Below are 15,146 nucleotides of genomic sequence, written 5' to 3'. Positions count from 1 at the left end.
AACATCTGTTCCTCGTACATCATCATTTGCTGGAGTCTCAGGTTTTATGTTGTGGGAGTCAGACGTCTTTGGCAGCAGCTGCAGCGCTGCACCACTAAATCCTCCCCGCTCTTGCAGAAGCAAGTACTTTCTGCTAGTTCGCTAAAATTCTATGACCTTTTCAATACACGTATTAAATAGGCAGATGTTTATTGTGCATATCTCATAGAATTGCTTAACAATTGAATCATCACTATAACTTAATATTTTTGGTGGGAGTTAAACTCAGGATACCACAGAGGGGGTGTAATATCTTTATTATTGTCTATGTGCACAAGCATACAGGCCCTGTCCTCGGCCCACTGCCATTCCACCTGAAGTAACCGCAGCAGGAGGCGATACCCTCTCCTAGAAACTTTGGTCTGGCTCGCCGGCGTTTAGCACGACACCATTACGAAACACAACGACACGCTTGGTGACCTGCTGTTTGGAAGGTGCACTTGCCGTCTAAGACCATTTTAATGGTTAAATTAACAAAATGACAGCACGAGATAGGTCACTAAAGATACTTCCTTAGAATTAAGGTCTGAAAAGAAACATTTTTACATAAAGTATTATTACATCAACAAATACTAGAATTAAAACAATTGTTAGAATTACTATTGGTAATAATTTAACAGTCTACACTTAGTGCATAACATTTCTCTCATTCCGGAAGTCTCCATTCAGTGTCATTTAAATGGTATCTTGCAGTTATGGTAATGGCTTTACTTAATTGCTATTAATAAAAACATACAGCATGTGTTTAAAAACTGATGCAAAACAAACTGAGAATAACCCGAAAAACAGCTTCTGCGAAATTATTGTATAAAACATGCAATGCTCATCGATACCGGCGCCTGTTTCAATACGAGAGACCTGTGAAATCCCCCAGGACAGATTTCAGCAGTAAAATATGCAGCAAACCTCTGGACAGAGGTGAGGGCGCGAGGATTTACACTGGGACAGGCTTGGAAGGAAAGCAAGGGTTGGGTTGTCTGACGGTATCGCAGTGAGCAGTTAGAATACTTAAGAGTCATCAGTGGTCATCTCCAGTTACAGTGAGGGGAGAGTGTGTGTGTGTGTGTGTGTGTGTTGGCGTCATTCCGTGTGTGAAAGCATGCGTGATGGATCCGTCCCTCTGTGCAGGTTCCACTCATTTCAGATCACCTTCGTCGCCCTGGATGGTCTTCTTAATGCGCAGCAGGAGGGTCGTGTGCCACTGGTCCAGGCGTGAGATCGAATCGAACTCTTTGACCTGGGTGACCAAAAGAGAAAATTAAAGATGGGTGCACAATACAGCTACAAATATATTAAGATAATTAGATTTTTGAGGGGATTGTGTTAATAATAAATTAGTTTCGTCCAGTTGTTCTACCAGCGCATTAGTTGAAAGTGTTCTGTAATAAACTTTTGCTAACAGCTTGCTATAACTGACATTAATAACGTAGTATTAACTATAATAGCAGTATTCCCAGTAGGACACATATTTTCCATCCATTAAGACTGAACAGAGTGAGACTCCGTCTTTCTTCAACACATGAGGGACCCAGCAGATCCACGAGACTGAATCAATGGGACCCAGGAAAACTTTGTTTAAGGAATTGAACTTTTTCTTAAGAGCACACAGACTTACTGCCTCTGTGAAAGCATCGCTGTTCTGTTCCTCATGAGCTTCAAGAAGTTTCTGTAAAGAGGAAAAAATGTAGGTTACTGGCAGGAGCTGAGCGGATAAAGGGGGAAGTTATCAGACGAGTAGAGTTGTGCGCCGCACCAGTTACCTTCAGCAGTTTGCATTCTCGAGAGTCCGAGAAAGCCGGGAACATCTCCTCGTATTTCTCAATAGCGATCTGTGGAGAGCCAGGCGGCGTGATTGAAAGAAATTATAATCCTCCACCATGTTTTCCTAATCCCAGAACTGAACAAGAAAGGGAAAAACTTGCCTTAGCGTTGAGCTCGTCCACGATGAAATGACAGAGGGAGGCTTTGAAGAAGTACTCCTTGGCGCTGTATTTCAGCAGAGGATTGTCCATCGTGTTGGCTCCAACCTGGAGACGAATCTCCAATTACAAATGTAAAAAAAAATTGTTTAAAAAAATAAATTCATTTTAAAAAAGACAACAGCACCTGCTCGTAGATCTCGATGGCCTTCTGGTACTGCTCCAACTGAGCGCAGTAAGCCCCCACTTTCAGCAGGCATTTATTGGCAGAACTGAGGAAAAGACATATTAAATGCAGACATTTTTTCTGCATATGCCTAGTTTACATGCCACAAATCGAGCCATGTTCTCATAGATACCCACATAAAAACACTCCACTGCCTTGAACTGTACCGATTAACCTTTAGACAATTGATCTCTGTAATTTAAACTAGATTGAGACGAAAAAAACAGATGCAACATTAACCTAATTAACATTTTTTGATATATGTAATGAAGCTAACTGTGCAGAGACTTGTGACATGCTCCAACATAAACAATAACAAATGCAGCCACACCTTTAGAAGCATTTTAGCTTGGAGCCTCAAAGAACCATATCATTACGCAATGTGTAAAATCTGGCCATAAGGGGGCCTTTTGGAATGTGAGAACACGCTAAACTGAAGGTCACGCTGGGCGGGTTGTGTGCTAGAGACAACCCCTGCAGCAGTGATGTGGAGCAGGCTGCGCCACAGCATGCAGCCACTAGCGTGCAGTATTTTGTCGAGATGGTGGCATTTATCATGTGGTGGTTCCACAACTGTATCACTCTATAAGCATCACTCTGCAGCTATTGCTTCCAACAAAAACACTCTATTATCAGGACTGTACCTGTTAGATTCTTCTCCTTTGTAGTAGTCAGCTGCCTGTTCATAATGTGCAATAGCCTAAAAATACAAATAATGCAGTTTGGTCATTTAAAAGTAAAATAATAAGTATGCAGGTTTAGATTGCGTAGTACCTTTTCAATATCCACCATCTCAGACTCGTAGATTTCTGCGATGCTGATGTGGTGTTTGGCAGCGATGGTGAATCTTCCCTAAAAGATAATGCTGAGATTGTCACCAGAATCAAAACACTGATATCTCTCCACTCAGTAAAGGCTGTGTGGCGCTCTCTCGGTGCTTAGGCTCTGCAAAGTTTCAGCATTCTAAATGAATCCTGTCGTGATATAATGCGTGATATAAATATGTTGGGATGACCCACAAAAATGGGAGAGGAAGGGGTGAAAAAAGGTGGGAACAGCCTGATAAATCAACGTCGGTGTGGTTTATGACTCAGGCTCGGTAAATTTGATGTCACAAAAGAAAAAAACACATGGAAAACGCCACTCTAGTTGACGAAAACACAGTTGGATATTTTCTACATTCATCTTACCATGTCTGTGTAAATATCGATGGATGCATTTAAACACTTGATTGCCTCTTTTGACAGCATAAAGGAAGAGGAGGAAAAAGTTAGACACTATGTTGGCTTGGTTTCTATCTAATAGAACCTTGTCCAACAAGCTATTAGTGATATTTGCATTTATTATATGTTAAGGTTTTGTTTCAGAGTCTGTACTCTGACTTTATTAAAATCTTCATTACATACACTTAGTGTTGCTTTATGGTGACTTTCATTATACAAACACTAACTACTGTATTTATAAATGGGACTAAATGGACTGAGATTTAGGATAAAGTTTAAATTATGATGTATCTCGGTTGCCACATGCTCTCACCATTGGGGTCCGACTTCTTGAAAGCATTTCCTGCATCAATGAAACTGGTGGCACAGTCGTGTTTATTCTGCAGCTGCATGTGGAGACGTGCTGCCTTGCAAAAGGCATTTCCAGCAGCTTAAAACAAGAGAAAGGAGGCACAGTTACAACATCAGTACAATTTCCACCTTTCTGTCTTTGCACCTGCAGCAATTTGCAGTTTTCATGCTAAGAAATGTCATGTAATTATTATTTTAACATGCCATTTCACATCTGCCTTGCACATAACTTGTATCCTACAAGTTATCAAGAATGTGGGAAATAATGGATCATTATTAGGGGAGATCTTATCGCACCACTCCAGTTCTTTGCCATCTTGAACATGTTGGCAGCTCTGCAGTACATCTCGCATGCTTCTTCAACTTTGTGATGTCCTCTAGACCAAAAAAAACAAGGAAAATTGATGCACACAATTGTATTAACACTATTCAAAAGGGTCACCAGCGTACGGTAATGAACTTTGCAAAATGGCAGGCTATTGCATGTTTTTTCTTCAAAGATGAGTTCCTGGGATGAGAATTTTTACTTGAAGCAACCTTTTGCTATATCTATACCATGTTATGTAGCAGAATAAGAGCCCAGTGGCTACAACTACCTGACTTTGGTCTTAGATGCATTTAAATGACAACCAGTAGTAGATGAAACATATACAATGACTTGAAGTATATGGAAACCCTCTCTGATTAGTTATACATTTATTGCTAATAACAGGATCTAAAGGTATTGGCAGTTACATCTGCAAGACTTTTCCTAGTGTTTGTCATAAGCGTGCCAAAACAAGCAATGACTCAAAGGCACCACCACAGGTTTATGACTAAATAAATACATTTTAATAATAATAAATAGCTAATTTAGCCAACAAACTTATAAAGTAACAGTGGACAGCCATTGCTTGCCTGGCCCCTGGTTAAATGTTAACTTATTAGGGTTGTGTAACCCTTAATATAAAGGTTGTGTTCCAACTTTGGTGCTGCCACTTAATGCTTGCTAGCTGTTTATGCTTTGGTGCAATGCTGCCTTACCCTCCAAACATTCCTCCTAAAAAAGAGCCCGAAGACTTGACTTTTTTGTCAGCGTCGGCCATAAGCTGAATCGCTTCTTTCTCTTTCCCAGAGTTATCCATTTCCTCGTTTGACTTAAAACAAAGTTGCTGAAAGGTTAGAATTATCCGCAGAGAATTCCGAGGTGTACACAGAGGATTACAGTAGATGGGTTTATTTAGCGTGGGCGTGCACCAGATAGCGGATAATGGCGCCGTTGCATGGTGGGATATTGAGTTCTTTGCGAGACCGAGCAGTAGATATTCATGTAAAATGAACTACAAGTACCAGTGGACTTCCAAGCAATTTTTAGATGGGCTGTTACGTAATAGCTCATTCAACAATCTTAAGAGTTTCTACAATTTACTATTACATTTCACACGTAGCCCCCACTTGTGTTTTATTTTATTCATACAAGTAAAAGCAAAATATGTGCGTCATAAAATCCCGAAAAAAAGTGTAGTTCGTATAGATATACAGCAGAGAGCGCTGATATACAGCAATTACAAGACATCTGCTGCTTCTCGATTCAGGTCAAAATATTTGCACTCTGCTGGACAGAAGCCAATTTACACTTGTGCTTTACTAGAACAAATACACAACTGGTTATAATCCCAGTTCTACAGAGCTCATTGCCTTTGAATATGGTAGATTAGTGGGTTATAAGAAGGTCATAATGCCAAAATAAGTCAGCAATGGCATTAGATCATGACCTACCATGATTCTGGATAATAAGATGCTTCTTTTAATATTTACATTGCATCCAGAAGTGTACAACAAACCAGGCTGTAGAAAAACAACCCCCCCTCCCACACACACATTTTCAATGTAGTTGTGGTACATGTCAGCAGGGCAGATAACAAAATAATTCATTAACAGATGGTGGAATTGCAGTGCCAGCAGTGAGCAGACATGTGTATCCTATTTTTATTTGGGGGTTTTCATTTACAGCGATTTCTGTTGTTCTTGTCAAGTGCCCAAAATTTCTAGAGGTCAGGTTGTCGTTAAAAACAAACATATTTAAGAGATAAAAAGCCACACTAGATCAACAAATAAGGGCCTAGAGTTTATTTACATGCGCACGTAGAAGTCCGTGCTAAAGTGACACTCGATCACACACAACAGAAGACAGAAGCTTCCGTCCTCTCAAGTATTTGGATGTGGAGATCATGCGTAGCTCAGTCACAGGCACTATTACTTTGCTACAATATGTAGCAAAGTAATAGTTACTTTGCTACAATATGTAGCAAAGTAATAGTGCAAAGAAGTCCACCTCAACCCAAACAGAGCTGTTTTATCTGTGTAAAATGTGGCATCGGCATGGCAATATATAAAAGCACCTTGGTAATATTAAATGATTTTAATGACTATGCAATGAGAAGCAGAGTTGTTGTGAAGTTAAAGTTGTTTTTTTTTTTGTTTTTTTTAAAAAAAACATTCCTACAGGCTCCTTATGGTTGGTAACTAAATCCACCTCTAGACTGTGTCAAAGAGTAAGTTTTCTCATATCCGTAATCAATGTCAAAGACTTGTTAGCAATATAAATTAGTTGGTAAGCAGCAAGCAGAGAAAACATCCATCTATCATTATAATGTGACATGTTTGCAGTTCATCTAAACTCTGGATGGATTTCGCACTTATTTATATGCAGTGATGGAATTTGGATAAAATAAATACCCATTGTGTAGCCATATTTACAGCTTTGACACCAATGTTGACACCAGTCTAAAAAACAATTCATATCTTGTGTATGAAGAGCTCTAATGTCCCCTGGCAAAACTCCATCTAGTTCAACAGAAAGCATAAATAACTGAAAACAAGTATACAAAGAAAATGGAGTGGATGAGTTTGGACTGGTGGAGGCATTGCCCAGCTGGACAGTTATGAGGAGCTGAGGCCAGAATCGGACTCTACACTGCCAGCGTGTTCCTTGGAGGTGATGCAGGGAGCCGTGGAGCAGGGAATCGAGTAACAGGAGCAAGTGGAGTTCTTCAGGGTCTCCTCTGGTATGACCTCCCTCAGAGAGTGTTGCTCCTCTATCTGGAAGATGTTTGACTCCTCTCCTTGGTCCTCGCAGATCCTAAATGAGAGAGAGAGGGGGGGGGGGTGCTTCAGTTAGTGCCAGTACTCTCTCTTTACAAGCGTTTATTATTCGCTCATGAGGGGATCGTGTCAATTGCCTTTGCTTCACCAAAGCAAATGCTTTGTTACCATTAGCCAGTCAGCTTGTTTGAGGTTAGAAACAACTTATTCCAGAACCAAAGCCACCGAAAAACACATGGATACACAGTGAAATTCAGGAAAATAAGTAAACATATTGGTATAACTGGTAAAGTTAGCATACTGTAGTTCCACCATAATTTCATGCATAAATGATAAACAGCCTTATCTATGGGGTGATTGTACTGGTTACCTTGTTTGTGCCTTACTTTCACTGAAGAATTTGGATTCTGGTCAAACTGATTTAAAAGGTTTGTACTTGATACTCCTTCAGGGGAGGATACTCCTGCCATTGTACTAAATCTGAACCGTGCAACAAAACTTTAAAGAAGATCGAAGAAATCCGATTATTGAGGGAATAACGGCAGGCTGTTATTCATTTATAGAGGTTCCAGTGTAATCACCCTGCTGTTAGGCATCCGACAGCATTAGAAGCACGTTGTACACATAAAGCCAATGTCTGCACCCTTTTTGATCTCTCTGAAAACCTGGTGATGGCCTCCTACACAACGGTAAGAGTATCAATTGCTTAATTGTTGAAATCACCCCAACTGTCTCGTTTCCTTTTTCTGGAACAACCACGCAAGCTAGAAAAATCCCTCCTTCTGTCCCGTGTGTTTTATTTACAGAATATCCCGAGAGTCCTGAGACTACTGTGTGACAGTCGCTGGCTTTATTTGGGGCATGGTTGCATGGTGGGACACCTTTTGGGACAAACTTGCAGAGGTGAATAAGTTGCTGGAGGTATTTCTCATAGTTCTGTGGCATTCTAGTCCATCCAGGGTCAACATGTTCACAAGCAATAAATGAGTGAGTATGCAGGTCTAATCATATCAGTTTACATAAAGTGCACTGCCTTTATGTAAATAAATCTAGCACTTTTATTATTTTAAATAACATGGATGCAAATTAGTCAAATGTAACCTAAGCATTCCAAAAGTCTCAAGTTGAAGGATCACTGTCCAAACATAAGGAAGCCTAACAGAAACATATTCAGTGGTCCTTTAGCTCTAAAATGTTTAAGATGACAAATGGCTACATGGTCAACTAAACCAAGAGGAAGAACCAATCAAGACACAACGACATAGCACAGTCGCTCCAAATAAAACCTCCACAGTGACAGTGTCATCATTAAGATGCAATGCTCAGGCAGTGAAAGTGGAACCAAACACCAGCCAGCAGATGTAAAGCGAGTCAACAGGATGCAGCCATGAACCAGAAAGTAAACCATTACGGGAATCGGAAGAACTTGAGTCAAAATACGGCACCAAGCATTCACAAATTCTGAAAAAAAGAGGCACAGTTAAAACCACAACCAGGAGACGCACAGCTTCTTTTTTCTTGAGAGGCGAAAATAAAACTCCATCTGGAGCCTGCCGAGACCACTGACGTCTGCAAATGCCCTTGCCAAAGTGCAGACATAAATATAGAGCAAATGTCATCGTACAGTGAAAACAGAAGTGAGACCAGCTGTGCAAATGACCAGAGTCCAGCTAGAACAACAACTCCGTTTCGCAGGGTGCTTCGAAAATGTCCAGTTATAATGTCCGTACATTGTAAATATGGATAATGTGAATGGCAATAGCAGCAGAAGCTTGTAGCTGTGGCAACTGGTTATCAAAGTGTAGCACTGGTGGCTATCTTTACAAGAGTAGAAGAGATAACCTATGGTTAGTTTTACTACTCTACTACTAGATGCGTGGGCATCTATACTCAAAACACTCGCTCAAAGGGCAAAGGATCATGATTGTCTCTGCTTATTTTTTGCAAACCCAAGCTAAGAATTTCCCTAGCTAGCTTGCAGCAAGCTAGTTACCAGTACTTATCAAGAAAAGTAATTTAAAGTTAGATAAAATATAGAAGTGAAACAAAGTATTTTAACACGTGTATCACCTTTGTCCGTATTAATGAACAAAGATATAAGAGATGACTGTATGAGTTGTCCATACATAAAGATCAGAAGTGACATGGGAGCCAGAGACAAGCCTGAAGTATTAGCATACCTATCATAGATAAGCCCATCGATGCCTTGCTCTCTCAGCTTCCTTCTGTTTTCATGGTCATTGTTGTCAACTCCCCAGCTGAAGACTACCAGTCCTTTAGACTGAGCATCCCCAATATAGGCCAGGTTCTTTAACAGCTCCTCTGTGTGTCCACAGATCCCCTAAAAAAACATAAAACAAACAAACAGAGTTTACAATCCTGTTTAATTTTATCCTGAATGGTGACTTTGATTTTAGGTTGAATTACTTCTGTGATATTGGTGTTACTATTGTTTAAGTCGCCAAAATAGAGTACCTCCATAACTGCAGACGTAAAGTCCCATTAATTCTGTTGTAAATAATTATACAGATATAATATAATCATAACAGCTCACCAGAATATTCTCACTCTGGGCAAAACTTATGGCAATCTGTGTGGTCTGGCAGCGGATGTCCATCAGCTCAGGATACGTTTGAGAAATTCCCTGAGTGAGGAAGAGGATGGGGTATTTGTTCTGCTTGTGACGCACCCTGAGGGAAGCACAGAAAAATAAACATTAAGCAGTGACTCAGCACCTGCAGCAAACCAAACTGTATTCAAGGTTCAGTAACATGACGTTCAGGCAGTGTTGCGAATGCTGTTGTTTGAAATTGATTGATTCCAGAATTAAATGCAGTGAGTTAGCGATGGAAGGATGCCTGGACTAACATTGTGCAGATGTCTGGGTCGAAGCAGGAGAAGACAATGCGTCTCTGTCCAGCTTGCTGCAGAACACAGGACAGGATGATATCAAGGTAGGTGTTCATGTTGAAGTAGGACGATAGGTTGCTATCCCATGACCCATCCTATCAAAAAAAAGAGCAAACAAAAACATGTCAAGATAACCGAGAGAACATTTATTACGCAAATGGGAACATCACTGACAACACTTTATCCTCACTTTCATCTGAGAAATCCATTTGATCTCAATGTTGAAACCCACATGTTCGGGAACAGCGTGGAATATCTGGGAATAAAGGGGGATGAAGAACGTCGCTTTGACCTTATCACCAACACGGTCAGAAAAGACAGTTGCTATTGAATAAAGGCTCTTGGGTAAAGAAGATAATAAATCACCTGTGAAAGTGAGGGGAAGGGCTGGTGCTCGTCGATCTCGTCATCGTTGTCATACTCGTCTGAGTAAAAAATAAAGGAGTTATGGCACAGAATAAAACTTATTTGCTGTGCCAACAAGCAAAAGAACCCAAAACACTGATAAGACGACGATAACACAAAGAGAGCACACCTCTGTCACCTTTGTCCTTATCTTCTTTCATTTCAGTGGTATGAGCCAGCTGTAGACAGAAATACAGTCAGTAACACGTGGACATAAACCTGATCACTTTCTTTTCTCTGTCCTTTCTGTTAACTGGGACGATATCGCCATGGTGATAGTGTATACAGGCACTACTGCACTGACCTGGTTGTCTCTTCAAAACTATCTTCAGGAAGGGGAAAAGCTCACAAATTATCTTCTGCTAAGCAGTCTTTCACTGTTGTGTCTGACTGATACCTAGAGGAATCTGCAGAACCATCCTCTGATAGTAAAGAGTTGGCAATTTTCCAGACTTTTACCTTCAGAAGCTGCAGCTGATCGAAGGTCAAGTCCTTGACCGGGACCTCGATAAGCTCCTGAGTCTTGTCATTTTTCTGTCAAAATGAACACAAGGAATTGGAATTGTTCCAATTTCCAACTGGTGATGAGGTGAACGAACCTAAAAACCTCAACTTTACCATCTTGGTGGATATGCAGCATGTCAGGTCGTGGTAAATGATGGGGACAGCATCCTTGGAGAGGTGGACATCAAACTCCACGTAGGCAGCACCCTACCAGAACATCACATCAGTGTTTCTGCATTGCTTTGAATTGAATTGATTTCATCTGTTCAATTCTCGTATGGACGGGGATAATCTGCGCTCAGAGCCAGTGAATAATGTTTGTTCTGTGACTTACATGATTAGCTGCACTTTTGAAAGAGGCGATGGTATTCTCCCTGATTCGGTGATGTCTAGAAAGCGCGAGAAAAAAAGTTAGTGGAGACATGGTACCAAATGTGCAGTTATTCATCACTCACTTTGCTGTATGCGAGCTTCCAGCTCCTCTGTGACCAACGTCTATTGCGCTTCTCTTCTTCCAGTACTTTACGAAACAGGAACTCATGTCACACTGGAGTCCCTGGATGGGCCGGATCACCAGGTAGTCAACTGAAACAAGAGAAACACTGAGTGACAAGATAATAAAAGAAAAGCAGAGAACTGTGGGAAGCTTTGGGATTATGTTTTAACCTCTGACTTTCCCGATTGTCTGTCTGGAGTTCCGTCCCATTATTGGAAGTGTGACCACTCCGTTGTCCTTGCCGCTCTCTGAGAAGGATGAGGAGAGGAGGCAGGCGGTGCCCACGTGTCCTGGATGAGCATCGCCTTCGACAACGTGTGCACTCAAGTCTTCCTGTAATTAGATTTAAACAATTGCATGAAGCCAGATAATAGAGTTTATCAGTAAACTGTGCAATTACAGATCACATTGAAATGAGTCTTACTTCGAAGAACTCAAAGGTAAGCTCCAGGTTGTCTGGATCCATGGTGTGGATGCTGTACTCGGTCCAGCGGGGGGGCTCCAGCGCGTACCCACATTCAGGTTGAGTGTGACGTGACTTATAGCCACTGGCACTGATCATGCTAATCTCCAAGGAGGTATAGGGGGAGGCATAGCTAAGCTCTTCCTCCTCTTCTCCCTCCTCCTCTATGCCCTCTAATATGAGTTTGATTCTAGATGGATGGAAAATAATGACTGAACTCAAAATATACGCAGACAAATATCTAATCAACTAACCATCAGTACTCAGACCTACTGATCTGTGTCACGTTCAATTAGACATTCTCTACCTTGTGTCTATTTGCAGGGTGTTGGGAGCCTCACCTGAAGCGAGACTTCTTGAACTTCTTCTTAGTTATTGACACAGGAGGCACTTTCGAGTAGTGCAAACGCAAGCGAATCTCTGTCTGACATGTCAGCCAGCCAACGTCGACACAATTCATCCCATCTGAATGAAGAGGGAACGGGCAGTAAGAAGAGAAAGGAAAATGTGCATCTGCTTGGTTCCTGGAAAATAACTTTAAGTGTCTGCAGCGAACAATTATCATGCGCTTCATTCTCTGATAACCTTGTTCACGGAAGTAAGCACTTATACAGAATTTTCATTTTCTAATGTTTCTACAGTAAGAGACTACATGTGGTTATTGAGGGTGTTGTTTTATCCAACTTACTGTGAAATCCAAACTCTCCATCATCAATAGTTTGATGTGATTCTGCAAGAAATTAAAGAAAAGTACATTAGACATGTGATTGAGAATCATCAAGGGAGAAGCAGAAGTCACATCAAACCAGAGCTTTTCAAAAATACACTTTTAGATCCAATTCCTGACATTTTTTAGGAAATCCAAATCATCTGCTCTGGAGTTGGTTTGCTTCATTTTTTTTTTTTTTTAAAAAAGCAACTTAAAAGGAAAACAAAACCAACATTTAAATTTATGAAATAATTGGGTTGGGTTAATAGTTGGGTTTCGTCTAGCTGAATGTTTCAAAAAAAAAAAAATCAAACACCTCAGTTAAATATAAAAGCAAATATCTAGCAACAATTGCTGGGATGCGCTGACAAGCTGGGGTCAGAATAGAAAACAGGAAGGATGCAGAAATAGTAGCAACTATAAAGCTTGTTTTGAATGAGCTTTTGGTGTCACACAAAGGTGTTTTATCTAGAGGTCTAAAATAACAGGTCATGACATTCATTAAGCTGTGGTTGTTTCCTCTGAGGCTATTCTTCCAGCAAGTGCTCTTCCTGAGCTGTGCATTTGTATTTAGTCTTTTACAGGTAGAACTAGCTCTCCAGAAACTACAAACCACAAGGAAGAAGCACCAAAAACACTGTCATTACTGGGACTTTCAAACAGCTTCCACCGTATTCATGGTTCTATACCTGTGGGGCTCATCGTGCGGGGATGATGATGTGTCTCCCACACATTGACTATCACTTGACAGGGATCACCTGCATTCTGCAATTCCAATGTTTGGTAAAATGTTAGGATTTTCAAAGCAGAGACATTCAACCCCTTTTCCGTCCGGCCTCTGTGCTGCATTTAGACCGGTGGGGAAAAAATTATTAAAGGAATTACAGCTGAAATTCACCAATCCCCGACTAAGTCAGTCAGCCACCAAGGGTGAAATCTGAAAAGTGGATTTGTTAGGGGGGGGGGGGGGAATTACCGTAAGCAAACAGCACTTATACATGAAGCAGCTGTCCTTCTCAACAATCAGGTCACAACCAGCTATAACAGGAATATGTCAGCACAATTATAGTTGTCATATTGAACTTAATGGTTTCTAATGTGTATGTAATTACTCAGTTTATAACTGTATCTTTAACCAAATGATCCGAATGAATAACAGCTTTGAACTAATCTAGCCTTAGATTACGAAATGTAATTTCATGTCTTTTAGCAATTTATGGATGGAATTACAAATCAGAAAGTAAAAGTGTAAATTGGTCACTTACAACAGACAAACCAAAAAAATTCAAACTATACACCTAAGACAAAGAAAATGCATCAAGGGTGTTGTTTTCTCTCCTTTTAACTAGTGAACTTTTATCAAATAATACATAGGCTAGCAAAATAAAGTCACACAATATATGGCTTTAAAATATAATTGCCCCTGCTGGACTAAATAAGAAAAACCCACCTTTGACTCCAGAAAGAATCCTTTGAAATATCGATACTTGGAAACAACTCCCATAGGAACGGCAATAGTTTGAGTCCACACATTTCTGCAAGGGTATATTTAGCACAATTTCAGCCATATGATTTATACTGGAAACACTGCTTGATGAATTTACCGTACCCATCATGATTTAATGTCACAGCTTTTTGATGGCTCCAGCTTCCCAGTGCTTCACAGCCACCAACAACAGCAATCACCTCACCTTGAATTGATCAAACCAATCACTTAAAGCTCAGGTTATCGTCTGGTATTGGTGCAATCTCAGGCAGATGTAGTTTTACATGTCCCCTATACTTTCAGTTTGCAAGCATACCTGGAGATGTTTCACCTCTGACAACCAAAGTCACCTGGGCGGTGTCCATTCCAGCAAAACGAACTGTGATAATCAGTGATGTTCTGAAAGATATGTGCAACTTCTGAATACGTACAGCAAGACAAAGTCGCTTTTACAGTGCAAAATAAACCCTCAAGATGCACAAAGGCGGTATGTTTACATTGTTTACCTTGATCTGCAGTGGTGCCTCACCGCGCTAACAAAGAGCCCGCAGGGAAGCCGGATAACCTGTGTTACGCCACTGAGGAGGCGAAAGCAAACCTAACTTCGTCGTTCATTTCTCCTACGTCCACCTGCTGAGTGATATGAATGTTGACGTGAAGGCAAACACCGTAAACAACTGCTACTGCCGCAAGCTACCAGCACAGCTAAGTAACGGAAGCGGAAAAAAGCGTGAATTTCCTACAATAAAAAATAAATTCCGGTAAAGAATTCGTAAAAGTAAACATTTCTCGCCGCGGCAAACATCGACAATTCTTCCTTAAATCAGAATTTAAAAACAAGGCTACCGCAGATTAAAATACTTATTTCGTAAAGGAGACCGTAACTGCTACGATATGAGGCGCGTTTTCAAATATAAGTGTTTTATTTTGAAAGCACCTGTCAAAGCACCTAGTGGTCATTTGTGGGTAAAAGGATCTAGTTTAGACCGCCTTGAGCTGGATTTAAGGTCGGGGTTGTTGTGCGGTTGTCTCCCAACTATAGGCAGGCCCTGACGTCATCACTGCACTTGACTTCAGAACACGTGGCAAACAAAATTTAAGTGACAGGGTATAGAAAAATGCTAAAGTGAGGGAAAAAAGCCAAGTAAATATCAACAAGCATGATGAAACTTTGTTCCTGAAGATGGTGACGTCCTTCAACTTCTAGGAATAAATTAAACTAAACGCGTACACACGCACGCACACAGTGTGTGTTTGAATGTAATCATTTCTACATATGAGATATGTATGTAAAATTTATGTTATTGTAACAAGGGTGATGAGCGCGAGTT

The 15,146-nt window shown here is 40.7% G+C and overlaps 2 protein-coding genes across 5 annotated transcripts; both read right to left on the bottom strand.

Moving 5' to 3' along the window:
- Nucleotides 1-279: 279 nt before the first annotated feature.
- On the bottom strand, nucleotides 280-5,010 carry napbb (N-ethylmaleimide-sensitive factor attachment protein, beta b). The gene is made up of 11 exons (XM_057016362.1): nucleotides 4,782-5,010; nucleotides 4,056-4,135; nucleotides 3,721-3,837; nucleotides 3,375-3,421; nucleotides 2,959-3,036; nucleotides 2,829-2,884; nucleotides 2,146-2,230; nucleotides 1,962-2,066; nucleotides 1,800-1,868; nucleotides 1,655-1,705; nucleotides 280-1,276 (listed from the first exon to the last, which is right to left on the bottom strand). The coding sequence occupies exons 1-11, from the start codon at nucleotides 4,880-4,882 to the stop codon at nucleotides 1,175-1,177; spliced, it is 891 nt and encodes a 296-aa protein (XP_056872342.1). The 5' UTR covers nucleotides 4,883-5,010; the 3' UTR covers nucleotides 280-1,174.
- An 842-nt stretch (nucleotides 5,011-5,852) lies between these two features.
- On the bottom strand, nucleotides 5,853-14,551 carry gpcpd1 (glycerophosphocholine phosphodiesterase 1). 4 transcript variants are annotated; one of them, XM_057016358.1, is made up of 22 exons: nucleotides 14,322-14,551; nucleotides 14,132-14,214; nucleotides 13,939-14,020; nucleotides 13,780-13,864; nucleotides 13,019-13,094; nucleotides 12,309-12,350; nucleotides 11,962-12,085; nucleotides 11,582-11,810; nucleotides 11,328-11,490; nucleotides 11,117-11,246; nucleotides 10,996-11,050; nucleotides 10,776-10,868; nucleotides 10,617-10,691; nucleotides 10,288-10,336; nucleotides 10,119-10,177; nucleotides 9,943-10,008; nucleotides 9,711-9,847; nucleotides 9,397-9,532; nucleotides 9,023-9,183; nucleotides 8,254-8,303; nucleotides 6,085-6,879; nucleotides 5,853-6,033 (listed from the first exon to the last, which is right to left on the bottom strand). In XM_057016358.1, the coding sequence occupies exons 2-21, from the start codon at nucleotides 14,178-14,180 to the stop codon at nucleotides 6,836-6,838; spliced, it is 1,905 nt and encodes a 634-aa protein (XP_056872338.1). In that variant the 5' UTR covers nucleotides 14,181-14,214; nucleotides 14,322-14,551; the 3' UTR covers nucleotides 5,853-6,033; nucleotides 6,085-6,835. The 4 variants fall into 4 exon arrangements, with proteins under 4 accessions (XP_056872338.1, XP_056872337.1, XP_056872339.1 ...); XM_057016357.1 differs by lacking the exon at nucleotides 8,254-8,303 and having other exon boundaries at nucleotides 14,322-14,548; XM_057016359.1 differs by lacking the exons at nucleotides 8,254-8,303; nucleotides 14,322-14,551 and having other exon boundaries at nucleotides 13,939-14,042; nucleotides 14,132-14,149.
- Between the last annotated feature and the right edge of the window lie 595 nt (nucleotides 14,552-15,146).

The sequence above is a fragment of the Takifugu flavidus genome, chromosome 19, assembly GCF_003711565.1.
Source record: "Takifugu flavidus isolate HTHZ2018 chromosome 19, ASM371156v2, whole genome shotgun sequence".
In the NCBI taxonomy this organism is placed as follows: Eukaryota; Metazoa; Chordata; class Actinopteri; order Tetraodontiformes; family Tetraodontidae; genus Takifugu; species Takifugu flavidus.
The sequence above is the reverse complement of the archived record's forward strand: the minus strand, read 5'-3'. Positions and strand labels throughout refer to the sequence as shown.